General features: G+C 47.0%; 1 protein-coding gene across 1 annotated transcript; it reads right to left on the reverse strand.

The window, feature by feature from the left end:
- Positions 1–359: 359 nt before the first annotated feature.
- Positions 360–13,402, reverse strand: LOC145337487 (putative G-protein coupled receptor 139). The gene is made up of 4 exons (XM_080182277.1): positions 13,222–13,402; positions 8,058–8,962; positions 1,443–1,493; positions 360–680 (listed from the first exon to the last, which is right to left on the reverse strand). Exons 1-4 carry the CDS (start codon positions 13,400–13,402, stop codon positions 360–362), a joined length of 1,458 nt encoding a protein of 485 aa, XP_080038403.1.
- Between the last annotated feature and the right edge of the window lie 2,141 nt (positions 13,403–15,543).

A 15,543-nucleotide genomic window follows, 5' to 3' on the forward strand; every position in this document is an offset into this window, starting at 1 on the left:
CCCCAACTCTCAGAGTTTCACTCTTTGTAGCTTGCACTCTGTGGGCAGATTTAACAGGCCCAGTTTGGAAGTTTATATTCGTGCCTGAACCTGTTTGAAGCCATTGAACCCCTTCCCATCTCGGTCTGAGTAACCGCCGAGGGCTGACTACCTTGGAAACCTTTTCTGAAGTTTCAATTCTCCATTCGGTTCCTCCTGCTCAGAACTCCCACTCACTTGACGAATGGACAGCCTGTTCCAAAAGCTTGTGGCGTTTGCTGCAAATAAACTTGTTGGACTTTAAGCTGGCGTTGTGAGACTTCTTTCTTCTTTGATTAACTCATCCAGTTACGGGACCCATTCTGAATCTGCACCTCCCATTAGCAGGAACGTTGACTCCATGAACGGACTGGCACTTTCCACGTACAGCCGCGTCTGTGGCCGTCCTGGCTATTTGCAAGTGCAAAGAGTAGTGACTGGTTATCGTTCCCCTTGTTGATATCACCAATACTGACCCACGTCCGCAAATATCTGTATCCATACCTGGCCACCAGACATGGCAACTGAGAGGATTTTAAGTTTGTCACTCCTGGGTGGCCGTGGTAAGTTTCAGCCAGGATGGGATAGTGAACCTGGCTCAGGACGACACTCTTGAAATCCATGGCAGTGTGCCACCTTCCGCAGTTAGCTGCTCTCTGCCACTACAATATGTGTACAATTCAGTCTGGAACGGCCGTTTGGACACCCGCATCAGCACTAGCTGCTTCCAATTATTGAGGACTGGGTAATTTTGCATCCACAGCCGAATATAATTGGCAGCCATTCAGAGAATTTCGAAAAAAGGGTCATGGTTACCATCTCTTCCATCGGGGGTACAACTGTCTGTTAATCGTAGTCAACTCAAGGCATCTGCCTGAATGGTTTGACCTCCTGGAGGGTGTTCCAACTGATAATAGTTGGCAGACACTCATAAAGCCCACAGCTGGATTTGGGCCAATGTTATGGGCTGCACCATCACGCAGGTACTTCTGGAATTTCCTTGTCCAAACTATCACCGTAGATAAGGCGTCACAGTGGTTAGCACGGCTGCCTCACAATGCCAGAGACCTGGGTTCAATTCCTGGCTTGGGTCATTGTCTTTGCGGAGTCTGCACATTCTCGCTGTATCAGCATGGGTTTCCTCTGGTTGCTGCAGTTTCCTCCCACAGTCTGGGAGACTTGCTTGTTTAGGTGCATTGCCCATGCTCAGTTCTCCCTCAGTTTACCCAAAAAAGCATCAGAGTGTGATGACTAGACAATGTTTACAGTAATTTATTTGCGGTGTTAATGTAAACCTACATTTGACACTTTATAAATGTTAAACTCCTTCTGAGTGTGAGCTGTTGAATATCGCTGGGAATCCTCAGCTAGCTGTTAATTTAGGTGCAGGTCAATAAGTTCACAATTGGAAACAAGAATCCTACTGCCAGCTTTGAATTGTCATCCTCAACCTTTGGGATTGGGTATTTATCCAGCTGTGAGAAACAGTTTACAGCTTATTTAAAATTTCCCAGTCAAAGTATTGTTTATTCATTCTTGAGACTTGGGTGTTCTGGCCAGCCAGCATTTATTGCCCATCCCCAGTTGCCCTTGCTGAGAGGGCAATGAAGTGTCCTGATCATGTAAGGGCGACAGATTTCCTTCCCTGGGACATTGGTGAACCAGGTTTTTTTTTCCCAAAAATCGACAATAGTTTTATGGTCACCAGCAGATTCTGAATTCCAGATATAATTATTTTAATCCCACCATCTGCCATGATGAGATTGGAACCCGTGCGCCCAAAACATTAGCTGAGTTTCTGTATTAATAGTCTAGTGATAAAACCATCAGTCCATCATACCCACATCCTGAGTATACAGACCCTGATTTCCAGTAACCTAGATACACCATTAGTCTGCAGACCTCCCGGATTGGATAGCATTAATTGGCTCAGTCAGGGAATTCATATTCCAATATGTCCAACTGATGGTTATCATAAAAGTCATTAAATAAATCTCTCTGTCGCTTTCTGTCTTCCTGTGCATCTCTCTGTCTCTGTCTCTCTCTATATGTTGTCCTGTGCCTCTGATTGTCTCTCTGCTTCTCCCTCTTTCTCTCCCTCTATACCCTCTTCTTCTGTCTCTCTTGCTCCCTTTTAATCTCACTCTCCTTGTCCCGCTCTGTCTCCATGTCCCTCTCCCTCTCTGTCTCTGTCCCACTTTTCTTATCTCTCTCTCTATGCCTTGCTCTGCCTTTTGCTCTTGTTGTGTCCATTGTATGTGTTCAGTCTCATTCTTTTCCATTTGTTCCCGTGCTCTCTCTCTGTCTGTTTCTCTCTTCCTCTGACTATTTATCTCTGCCCTCCTTTCTGTCTCCCGTTCCCTCTTAGTTGCCCTTTTAAAGAAAGAAAGAACAAAGAACAAAATCAGCCCGGGAAACAGGCCCTTCGGCCCAACGAGCCTGCGCCGCCATCTCAACACCACCAGTCCACCTCTCTACCCATGACCCCTATCTAATGTTTTATGGCCATCCAGATTGAGGGAAACTGATTTAGGGACAATTTATTCCTGCCAATCAGCCTAACAGCACATCTTTGGGGTGTGGGAGGAAACCGGAGCACCCGGAGAAAACCCACGCAAGCACGGGGAGAATGCGCAAACTCCCACAGACACCGGCCCAAATCCATGTGTCTGCACAGCAATCAGCGATAGTCACTGAGCTGTTGTCTTGCCGAGTATCTTGTCCAGTTTAGGCACACACTAACGACATGAAGCACTAGGCCAATCTCGAACAACCAAGAGCAGCCCCAGTACGACCCATCGCCTGTATGCCCCTCTATGGACACGAGGTGGACCGACTTAAAATCTGTGAATGAAAGAGAAAAAAAACATTATTATCATAATATACCCATTTACATTGCCAGGGACGCCCCAATGCTAATGACCCTTATTTAAAATGTTCTCCTATATCCAACCATCTCCAACTCAGTCATGTGCCTGTCTAAGTTGCTCTTAAAGGACTCTAGCGTGTTTGCCTCCACCACCTTACTTGGCAGAGCATTCCATACCCCCACTACGCTCTGTGTGAATAACGTCCCTCTAATATCTGTGTTGTACCGCTCCCCCCTTAACTTAAGTCCATGGCCCTTTGTCCTACGTGTCTCTATTATAGGAAATAGCTTACCTCTGTTTACTCTATCTATACCCTTCATAATCTTATATACCTCTATTAGATCCCCCCTCAGTCAGCGTGTTTCAAGGGAAAAGAGCCCCAATTTCTTCAATCTTTCCTCATACCCTAGTCCTTCCATACCAGGCAACATCCTGGTAAACCTCCTCTGCACTCTCTCCAGAGTCTCCACGTCCTTCCGGTAGTAAGACAACCAGAACTGGACGCAGTGCTCCAAATGTGGCCGAACCAATGTTCTGTACAACTGCAACATTGGACTCCAGCTCTTATATTCTATACCCCTTCCTTTATATATATATACATATATATATATATATATATATATATATGCGGCCGCACTTGGAGTACTGTGTGCAGTTCAGGTCCACACATTACAGGAAGGATGTGGAGGCTTTGGAGAGGGTGCAGAGGAGGTTTACCAGGATGTTGCCTGGTATGGAGGGGAGGTCATATGAGGAGAGACTGAGGGATTTGGGGTTGTTTTCGCTGGAAAGAAGGAGGCTAAGAGGGGACCTTATTGAAACATATAAGATGATTAGAGGTTTAGATAGGGTGGATAGTGATAGCCTTTTTCCTCGGATGGAGAATGCTAGCACGAGGGGGCATGGCTTTAAATTAAGGGGTGGTAGTTATAGGACGGATGTCAGGGGTAGGTTCTTTACCCAGAGGGTGGTGAGGGATTGGAATGCCCTGCCTGCTGCGGTTGTAAATGCGCCTAGTTTGGGGGCGTTTAAGAGATCTGTGGATAGGTTTATGGACGAAAAGGGATTGGTTTAGATTAGTGGGTCAGTGGTTTTTTTTTAAAAAAACTGGTCGGCGCAACATCGTGGGCCGAAGGCCCTGTTCTGCGCTGTAATGTTCTATGTTCTATAAAGGCTAACATACCATAGGCTTTCTTCACCACACTCTCCACTTGCACTGCCACCTTCAAAGACCTGTGCACTTGCACCCCCACATCTCGCTGTGACTCTATGCTCCTTACGGGCTTACTCTTTATCATATAACTCCCCCCTACCTTATTGCGGCCAAAATGCATCACCTCACATTTATCCAGACTAAACTCTATTTGCCACGTATCTGCCCAATCAACCAGCCTATCAATATCCCGCTGTATTGCCAGACACTGCTCCTCACTGCCTGCCAATCCAGCCATCTTGGTGTCATCAGCAAATTTGCTGATCACACCACCTACTCCCTCTTCCAAATCATTTATATACACTACAAAGAGAAGAGGTCCCATTACCGAGCCCTGCGGCACACCACTAGTGACAGACCTCCAGCTAGAAAAAGACCCCTCCACAATTACTCTCTGACTCCTCTTTGCAAGCCTGTTCTCTACCCATCTAGATACCTGACTACATATCCCATGAGCTTTAATCTTCTGTATCAGCCTACCATGAGGGACTTTGTCAAACGCCTTACTGAAATCCATATAGGCGACATCAACCGTTTTTGTCACCTCCTCAAAGAATTCTACCAGATTCCTAAGGCAAGACTTCCCCTTGACAAAACCATGCTGCGTATCCTTAATCAGATCGCAACGCTCCAAGTGCGCATACATCCTATCCCTAAGAATCCTCTCCATCAACTTACTACCACTGACGTTAAGCTCACCGGTCTATAGTTACCCAGGTATGCCTCCTACCCTTTTTAAACAACGGTACCACGTTCGCTATCCTCCAGTCCTCTGGGACCTCACCTGTGTCCAAAGAAGAGACAAAAATTTGCGTCAGAGGCCCAGCAATCTCATCCCTCGTCTCTCTAAGCAGCCTAGCATAAATGCAATCAGGCCCCAGAGATTTATCAGTTTTAATGCCCTCTAAAAGCCCTGACACTTCTTCCCTCGTAATCAATAGATCTTTCAATCGGTCTACCGCTCCCTCAATGACTGTACCAGACATCAAGCCCCTCTCCTTCGTGAATACTGACGCAAAGTATTCATTCAGGATCTCCCCTATTCCCTCTGCCTCTAAGCACAATTCCCCACGTTTGTCCCTGAGGGGACCGATTTTACCCCTAACCACCCTTTTGTTCTTAAGATAACACTAAAACGCCTTTGGGTTCTCCTTAACCCTACCTGCCAAAGCCATCTCATGCCCCGTCTTTGCTCTCCTAACTCCCCGTTTGAGATCCCTCCTGCTCTCTCTGTATTCCTCCAACGCTCTCTCCGTTCCCAGCTGCTTAGACCTGACATATGCCTCTTGTTTCTTCCTAACCAGGTCTTCTATATCTCTAGTAATCCACGGTCCCCTAATCCTACCTTTCCCATCATTTCTCCTAACCGGCACATGTCTCTCCTGCACCTTTTGCAGTTTTCCCTTGAAAGACTCCCACATGCCTAACGTGGTCTCGCCTTCCTACAGCCTATCCCAGTCTGTATCCCTAAGCTCCTGCCTAATCCGGCTGTATCTAGCCTTCCCCCAATTTAGCACCCTCCCCTTAGGACAGCTCTCATCTTTTTCCATTCATATCCTAAAGTAGACGGAGTTGTGGTCACTATTAGCCACATGTTTACCTACCGCAACCTCAACCACCTGACCCGGCTCATTTCCCAGAACTAAATCCAGTATCGCCCCCTCTCTAGTCGGGCTATCTACATACTGTTGCAAGGATCCTTCCAATACACATCTTACAAATTCCTCCCCATCAGACCCCCCTGCTCTCGGCACCTTCCAATCCACCCCAGGGAGATTAAAATCTCCCACTGCAACAACCCTATTCTTCCTACACTTATCCAAAATGTCCCTACATATACCCTCTACCACTGCCCGTGGGCTATCGGGTGGCCTATAGTACACTCCTAGCATAGTAATGGCCCCCTTCCTGTTCCTCAACTCCACCCACAGAGACCCAATTTCCAACCCCTCCATGTTATCCTCCCTCTGCACCGCTGTGATCCATTCCCTAAGAGTGCCACTCCCCCTCCTCTTTTCAACCCTCCCCTATCACACCTAAAACACTTATACCCTGCAATATTTATCTGCCAGTCCTGCCCCTCCTTTAACCACGTCTCTGTCACTGCCACCACATCTAAATTCCTCGCGAACATCAAGGCTTTAAGTTCATCCGACTTTCCCGTTACACTCCTCTCATTAAAACAGGTGCACCAAAGACCCTCAGTCACTCTCGGATCCTCCTTCTCCTGGGGGATTTCCCTATCAACTAGACTTACCCTGACATCCAACTCACTCCCAGAGCCTGAGCTGTCTCCGTCCTCCCCACCCCCCCTCCATACTAGTTTAAACCCTGCCTAAACACTCCAGCCAACCTCCCAGCTAAAATATGCGTCCCCTTCCCACTTAAGTGTTCCCTATCCCTCTTATACAAGTGCCCTTCTTTTGCAAAGACTTCCCAATGGTCAATAAAACTAAACCCCTCTGTCCTGCACCAATCCCTCAGCCACGCATTCAGCTGCAGGATCTCTTTATTTTTATCCCTGCTATTGCTGGGCACTGGCAGGAGCCCAGAGATCGCCACCCTGGAGGCCCTACACTTCAGCCTGGCCCCCAACTCCCTGAACTGCGTATGTATTTCCCCCCTACTCTTCCTTCCTATGTCCCTCTCTCCTACATGTATAATTACATCCGCCTGGGTCCCTTTGCCCTTCAAGACTTCCTCTACCCTCTCTGACACATCCTGTACCCCAGCTCCAGGGAGGCAGACCACCATCCTGGAGTCTCGCTTTTGCCCACAGAACCGCCTATCAATTCCTCAAACCCTCCAGTCCCCCACCACTATCTCACATCCAGCCCCCTTCCTTCCCTCTGAGGCATTTTCCTCTTCCCCTCGTGCCCTTTCCACCTCAGTTGGTGCCTTACCCCTGCTACCTTGAGAGACTACCCCTGGCGTAGCCTTTGGAACATTACTCCTCTTCTTTTTCCCCTTCCTAACTGTAACCCACCCATCCCCCCTCCTTGACTCTGAGATCCCCTCTTGAATCTGGTTCCTATTCATTCATGCCTCATTCTCCCCTCACTAAAAATAAATCCTCCAGCCTCAGCTCCAGTTGCCTAACCCGGGCCCTCAAACACTGCAACTCCAGACATTTGGTGCAGATGTGGACTCTCCGGAGATGCTGCGTCTCCAGGAACTCCCACATCTTGCACCTTACACAGCTGACACGTCTCCCCATGGTCCCTGCCATTTATTTGACTACCCTCAGACCTGTGGACACACTTTGAAAAACTTGACCAGTAACTCACCTTGCCTAACCCTGTCTCGCCTAAGCCCTGCGAGCCAAAGCCCTTGCAGTACTCACTCAGCACCCACCTCACTCTGATGCCCACTCCCAACGCTGCCCGCTATCTACTGTGGCCTTGTTTTTATACTCCCTCACTCCCTTCCCAACAGCCCTTGCGCCTCGGACCCTCTATGGAAAGCACAAAGGGAAAAAACCCACAACCCAGCAATGTAATTTAAAAATAAACACAGAACACTCACAGTTTACACTCCCCAGCCACCAGCACACTGCTCCAGAGAACAATTTTCCTTCCATATTACATCTTCCCATGTATGTCCTGTCCCCTTTTCTCATTCCCTGTCCATCAGCCTTGCCATTTCCCCCTCTATCCCTATTTCTTTCACTCTGAGAGAATCTCTCTCTCTCTGTCCTTTATCTCTGTTTGTCTCTCTCTGTCTGTCTGTTTCTTTCCCTCTATCTGTTCAAAACTATTTCAAATGCTGTCTCTCTTCATGGCTTTGTGCCCTTTCCTCCCTCTATCTATCTTTGTCTCTCTATCACTCTCATTTTTGCTTTCACTGCCACCCCTCTCTCTCTCTATCTGTTACCCTTTCTGTCTTTGTGAGGCTGTTTGTTGTTTAGAGTTTGAATGTCCAATAGGAAGAGTCAGGGATCTTGTAGTTGCATTTACTTCTGAGGCTGTAATGAGATGAATAATTGCAGTAAAGGGATATTTGAGCAGAATTATTAGCTGCTGTCTGAAGAGAGTCTGTGTCACAGCGTAAATGACAGTGTTTGTACAACAACTCAAGAGTTGCAGCATGAAACCCAATTCCAGAACAAAACTTTCTAACCATACCGACTTATAGCCCAAATACTCCATCCGACTCCATATTGAATAAACCATTAACATTGACCATAACAGCATGAAATTGGCTGAGATAACAAACAGTAAAATGATGGATTTCCTTCGACTCTCCATCTCTGGGTCTCTGGAATTCTCACCACTGTTGTGACACCGGAGTCTCCTGCGGGCTCTGCTGCTCACTAAAATGTGTCTGACAGTGAAAGCATTCAGCAGCAGAATCAGGACGAATGGGACACACGGTGTTAAAATGAAGTGGAGGAACTCAATTATTCCCCAGACCAGAGATTTCACAACATCCCATGAGACATCACAAAACCAGGGATTGTTCACCAGCCGATATCCATTTAAAAACATAAAATACCAGAAAATGTTCTTTAAACAGCTCAGCACCGTCACTGTTCCCAGAACCACAGACGCTGATTTCTCAGTGCAATATTTACTTTTCAGCTTGGGGCAGCAAATGGCCACAAATCGATCAAAGGTGAAAGTGACGGTGAACCAGACAGAACAGTCAGTGGCTGCATAAAGCAGGACGGCGTGGATATTACACACAGGAACCAACACCAGGAAATAAAACTGTTCCCAATAAACTATGGGAATGTGTCTCAATGTAAGGTCAAGGATAACGACCAGCAGATCCCCCACCGACATGGCCACCAGGTAACTAGTAACACATTTGGACAGACCACAGTTTCTGTTTGTCAGTGTCACAATTGTGATTATGTTCACTGTTAGGAAGGAAGATTAAGATTAAAATTAGACATCATTCAGAGGAAGATGTGACCATTTAGACTGAGGATAGGTGAAAATAAAAACAATGTCCACACATACAAAATAACTTTTTTTAAAAATCCAGCTCGTCTTTTGGAGTGTAAGGGGAAAGAGGAGCATCCAGAAGAAACCCACACAGACACAGGGAGAATCTCCAAACTCCACACAATAAATGACCCAAACCAGGAATTGAACCCAAGTCCCGGACACTGTGAGTCAGCAGTGCTAACCACAGTGTCACCATGCTGCACCATGGCGACAACGCAATGGTATACATTTGGGAGAGAGTTTTCAGAGGAGTTCACAACACTGATCCTCACTCAGCAACACGTAAATAGCCCTTCTACCTTGTGGGGGAATTTGGAGGGTAAGAAGGCTGAGGGAGTAAACCCTGACAGAAATCCCTGTAGATGATAATCAGTCAGACAGCTTACTGACAACCCCTGCAGCAGAACTGGTACCAAACAGTGTTGGTTCACCCTTGCCTCTGACTCATACTAACAGTTGACAGAGGGAGGTCCCAATGCCTTGACAGCACAGAATCTCTATTGCATTTACCCTGGGCTGTACCCTGGAGAGGAGACCACAGCATTGTTGCCAAATTAGTACAACACAGGAAGAAATGGTAATTTCACACCCGGTTGGCACAGGACACAACTGCCAGGGTTTGCTTTCAAGTGTTTGAGAAAACTTCAGTGTTCAGTGAATAGTGACCGTCCATAATTCCCAGTGGGTTTGCTGCTGCCCCACTGTGGTCTACTGGACCAGTGAAGGTCAGTGAGTCCTCTCTTGGCAGGAAGGTTGACAATCTGTGCACCTGGTAATAAAAACTCAACAAAGGCCATTACCAAAGAAAAACCAAGCAGCCTGCCACAATGACAATCATCCAGTGAGAATGATATCCAATAATATGAAAGACATCGAAAGGTTCGTCATGGCACGAATCAATTCCAGCCTCCCAGATTGCCTTGATCCACTACAGTTCATCTACCTCCTCAACAGGTCCACACACGCCATCTCCCTGGCCCAACAGTCAACCCTGTAACACAGACTCATGTTTATCGAGTGCAGCTCAACCTTCAACACCATTATTCCCACTAAACTCACGTCCAAATCCATGGCCTGGGACTCGGCTTCTCCCTCTGCAGTTGGATCCTGAACTTCTAACTCACAAACAGCAATAAATAAGGAGAGGCAACAACACCTCTTCCACAATCATCTTCAACAGCGGTGCCCGGCAAGACTGTGTCCTCAGCCCCTTACGGTATTCCTTATATGCCGATGACTGTGCGGCCAAGTTCCACTCCAACGCAATTTGCACGTTTTCTGATGACCCCAACGTAGTGTGTCAGATCCCAAACAATGATGAGACTGAGAACAGGGAAGAGTTGGAGAATCAGGTGAACTGTTGCGACCACAATCATCTTTTCCTCAATGTCAACAAAGCAAATTGACTTCAGGAGGTATCATGGAGTACATGCCCCTATCTACATCAATGGGTTGAAGTTGAAATGGTCTAGAGCTTCAGGTTTTAGGGTTCAGATCACCAGTAACTTTTTGTGCCCTTCCATGATGACACTATAGTTAAGAAAGCCAATGAACGCCTCTATTTTCTCAGAGGTCTAAGGACATTTGGCAGGTCAGCTACGACTCTCACCCACTTTTACAGATGCATCATAGATAATATTGTAGCTTGGTGTGGCTCATGCTCTGTCCCAGACTGCAACAAACTTCAAACTTGGTGAATGCAGACCAGTCTATCACTCAAATCAATCTCCCACTCATCAACTCTGTCTAAGCTTCTCGATGCCTCGCAAAATCAGCCAGCATAATTAGGGAATAATGCACCATGGATATATACTCATCCCACTAGTTCCATTAGAGATTAAAACAAGCATGCCAACCAACTCATAGAAAAACTACAGTGCAGAAGGGGGCCATTGATCCATCGACAATCCCAGCCAGATCCTATCCCCGAAGTCCCACATGTGTACCCTGCTAATCCCCCTAACATACGTATCACGGGACGATAATTGATAATTTAGCATGGCCAATCAACCAAATGTTGGACTATGGGTGGAAGTCGGAGCATCCGGAGGAAACTGACACAGAGAATTCCACACAGACATTGATCCAAGCTAGGAATTGAACTCATGTCCTTGGACACATGAAACAGGAGTGCTAACCATGGTGCCACCATGCTGATGACTCAACAACAGCTTCTTCTTGCTGCCAGCAGGCGTTTGAATGGACCTATATGGCATTAAGTTGATCTTTTCATCCACCCAAGCTATAACTGCATTATATTCTGCACTCTCTTATTCTCTATCCTCTGTCTGTAGAACACTCAACAAACAATCCTTTTCACTGTATACTAATATATATGACAACAATAAGACAAATCAATTCAAATCAAACCAAACCAAATCAGTCTTTCACATCTCAAGCTGGAACATCAGCACGATGTGCCCTGGCCTTACCAATGAACTTACGCAGATTGATGACGTGCACAGGATTGCTGTGATCGAGATAAATTTACAAGGGTCAATGTGACACTGAGGAGCTGCGAGAAACTGGACCTGCTCAAAGTGAATGCTTTCCAGAGAAACACGACACGTTCTTGTAACAGGAGAAATCCCAACAGGCAATGTGTGAGAATGGAGCTGGTTTCAAAGTAAACAAAAAATCATCACCGGTGATGATGGAATCCCGGGATCCCTGATGCTGTGAGGCAGCTGTGCTAAACATTGTGCTCTACTGCCATCCTACAAGGTGTCCTGGAGACATCCAAGGTCACGCCCAACACGGCATCATCACTATGTCCATGATTGGAAATCATGATGATTGGAAATCAATCTGAGGGATAGAATTAATCTCCACTTTGAGAGGTAAGGGTTGATGAATAATAGTCAGCATGGCTTTGTCAAGTAGAGATCATGTCTACAATTTGTTTGAATATATTTAGGAGGTGACTGCATAAATAGATGAGGGAAGTGCAGTCGATGTCGTGTAAATGGACTTCAGAGAAGAATTCCCTCATGGGAGACTGAACAGGAAAGTAATAGCCGATTGGATCGAGGGCAATTTGGTAAATTACATTCAAAATCGGCTGAGTGGCAGGAGGCAGAGGGTGATGGTTGAATGTTGCTTTTGTGACTGCAAGCCTGTGTCCAGTGGGATTACACATGGATCGATGCTGGATCCCTTGCTGTTTGTAGTGTACATTGGTGGTCGAGACATGAATGCGTGAGATATGAGCAGAACTTTCACAGGCACCGACCACAATCCCACCCGGCCCGATCCCCATAAAAGTCTTCATTTAGACAGACAGATTGGGGCGGCACGGTAGCACAGTGGTTAGCATTGCTGCTTCACAGCTCCAGGGTCCTGGGCTCGATTCCCGGCTCAGGTCGTTGTCTGTGAGGACTTTGCACGTTCTCCTGGTGTCTGCGTGGGTTTCCTCCGGATGCTCCGGTTTCCTCCCACAGTCCAAAGGAGTGCGGGTTAGGTTGATTAGCCATGCTAAATTGACCGTAGAACCATAGGTTAGAGGATTAGTGGGTAAAATATGGAGGGATATGGGGGTAGGGCCTGAGTGGGATTGTGGTCGGTGCAGACTTGATGGGCCGAATGATTTCTTTGTGTACTGTAGGGTTTCTATGATTTCTATGACTTGCAGCTGTGTTCCCAACCATGTACCAAACCTATGTGGTTGCAAATACACAATTCAGATACACAAGTGAGATCTTGCTGTAAACAATAAAAATGGATTCTGCAGCCTGCTGACTGGGTGGGTGATAAGCAGTGAACTGCTATATGTTATATGTCGAGGGTAAAATGGATTCTGTCTCAATCTTTTACTCATGAAGGAATCGTGTTTGATGTCACATATCTATGAAAAGTCCCAGCACACAGAAGACATCCCAGCCCATGGACCCTGAGACAATTGTCAGTGGCTGAAAGAAATAATAACTGGACACAGAGATTCAACAGAAACAAGAGCAGCAAACCAAGTACAGTAAATGACAGGGAAATCAACACAGTTAAACAGCCTTTCTAGCAAGAGAAACTGGACACAGGGGAGGGGACTTTACATCCTCACTCTCCCCGAAGCAGGAAAATCCCTCCCGTGTTTAACAGACCCTCCCATGCTCTGCCCCTCGCCTGCTCCGAATCCCTGGCAGTCAGGCCGGTAAAATTCCAGCCAGGGACTTACCCGGAACACCAACAATAGCCAGGAGGGGATAGTAAAAGCATTGAATCACGTGCAGTAGATATCGAATCCGACCAAATAATGTTATCCATGAGCCATCTTCAGTAAACCAAGAAATCCAGTATGATAAACTCCTGTCCTTGGTTGGAACATCAAAATCCATTGTTCCCAGATTCTGATCCATTGTTGTAACATTCCAATTGATTGTTCCCAGATTCTGATGCATCGCTGGGAGATTCCAATCCACTGCTCCCAGATTCTGATCTCTCCTCTCCCTCCCTCTCTCTCCACAGCCGCTGATCTCTGTTAGTTTGGAGCTGTCGCTCCCGCTGTCTCAATGAAACAACACATTGAACAGAATCCCTTATTAACAGAAGAGGGAAATCGTCCAGGCAGACTAATCGGATCCATGGAGACTCACATCAATTACAGTCACTAAACAAACAGCTTCACTTCACCCCATTCAATCCAACACTGTTTATACCCAAAGTAGAATATTTACAGCCTAGATGGGGTGTTGATGGTCAGGGAAATTTGGAAACAATGGAGGGTCAAACCATAACTCTTTCAATATTCATTCGATATAACAGAGTCTCTCTGCTCGGCTTCATTTCGAGAGAGATAGAATACAACAGCAGGGGTGTACTGCTGAGGTTTTGTAAATCTTTGTTCAGACCACATTCCGAATATTGTCAGCACTTTTGGTTCGGTCGGAGGGGGGGCGTCTTAGTGAAGTCGGGTAGCACGGTCGGTGCAAGGTTGGAGGGCCGAAGGGCCTGTTCCTACGCTGTAATTTTCTTTCTTGGTCCTTTTTGGCCCCATATCTAAGGAAGGATGTGCTGGCCTTGGAGAGGGTCCAGAGGAGGTTCACAAGAATGGCCTGGTGAATAAAAGACTTGACGCACGAGGAGTGTCTGAGGGCTTTGGGTCTGTACTCGATGGAGTTTGAAAGAATGAGGAGGGGGATATCAATGAAACTTGCAGAATAACGAAAGGCCTGGATAGAGTGGAAGTGGGGAAGATGTTTCCAATAGTAGGAGAGACTCGGGCCCAAGGGCACAACCTCAGAGGAAACATCAATTGTCCACTCATTCGTTGGAGCGAGCGGAGTGAAGGTTGCACAGAAGAAAGGAAGCGATTACCTTTGTAAACATTTTTGCGGGCTTTTTAACTGTAATTCTGCTTTAAAAGTTAGACAGGAAGTGGGCCGCAGGGCTTTGTGGGAAGGGATTTTTTTTACCGCGCAAAGTGTAAAAGGAGGATTGCTGTAGACAGCGGGCAGCGTCGGGAGTGGGCAGCAGAGTGAGCTGTAAGGGCTTTGGATCACAGGACTTGGGAGAAAAGGGCAAGGTAAGTCTAAATTCTGAACTGTGTTTAGAAATCACTGGGAGACTGTGATGGAGGGACATGTGATGTGCTGTTTCTGTATGATGTGGGAGCTGGTGGACCCCAAGGTCTTTCCCAGTGACCGTGTCTGCAGTAAGTGCTGGTTGCTTGAAGGGCTCCAGCTCAAAGTAGACGAGCTGAACTCTGAGCTTCAGACACTGAGGCTCATCACGGAGAGGGAGTGTAACCTGGATAATGGGGTACAAGAGAGATTCACACCACCTAGACTGGCTAACTCTGAGGGTCAGGAACAAGAGGGTGCTGGTGAGGGGTGTGATGGTGAGAGGAAGGAGGGGGGAGTGGGGAGGAAGGAGGGGAGGACCCAAAGGCCTTAGCCTCTCAATCTGCACAACAGGTTTGAGGTTCTTGCTCCCAGTGTGGACAAGAATGAGGGCTGCAAGGTGGACGAGCAAACTGCCCATGGTACAGTGGTGCAGACACAGGACAAAGAGGGAGAAGTAAAGAGGAATGTAGTGGTAAATGGGGATAGTGTAGTTAGGGGCACAGACACTGTGCTTTGTCACAAAGATAAAGAATACAGAAGGATGTGTTGTCTGCATGGTGCTCGGGTCCAGGATGTATCATCTGGGCTGCAGAGGAACTTGGAGTGGGAGGGTGAGAATCCAGTCGTTGTGGTACACTTGGGTACCAACGACATAGGCAAATTGGGAACTAAGGATCTGCAGAGGGAGTATGCAAAGCTGGGAATCAAATTAAAAAGCAGAACCGACAAGGTGGTTATCTCTGGATTACTCCCTGAACCACATGCAGATGGGCATCGGGTAAATAGGATCAAAGAGATGAATGGGTGGCTCAGGGATTGGTGTGGGAGGAATGGGTTTGAATTTATGGGGCATTGGCACCAGTACTGGGGCAGGTGGGACCTGTTCAGATGGGATGGTCTTAGTCTGAAACGTGCTGGGACCAGAATCCTGGCGA

The sequence above is a fragment of the Carcharhinus amblyrhynchos genome, unplaced genomic scaffold (genome assembly GCF_965287045.1).
Source record: "Carcharhinus amblyrhynchos unplaced genomic scaffold, sCarAmb.v2.hapA scaffold_51, whole genome shotgun sequence".
NCBI classification, from domain to species: Eukaryota; Metazoa; Chordata; class Chondrichthyes; order Carcharhiniformes; family Carcharhinidae; genus Carcharhinus; species Carcharhinus amblyrhynchos.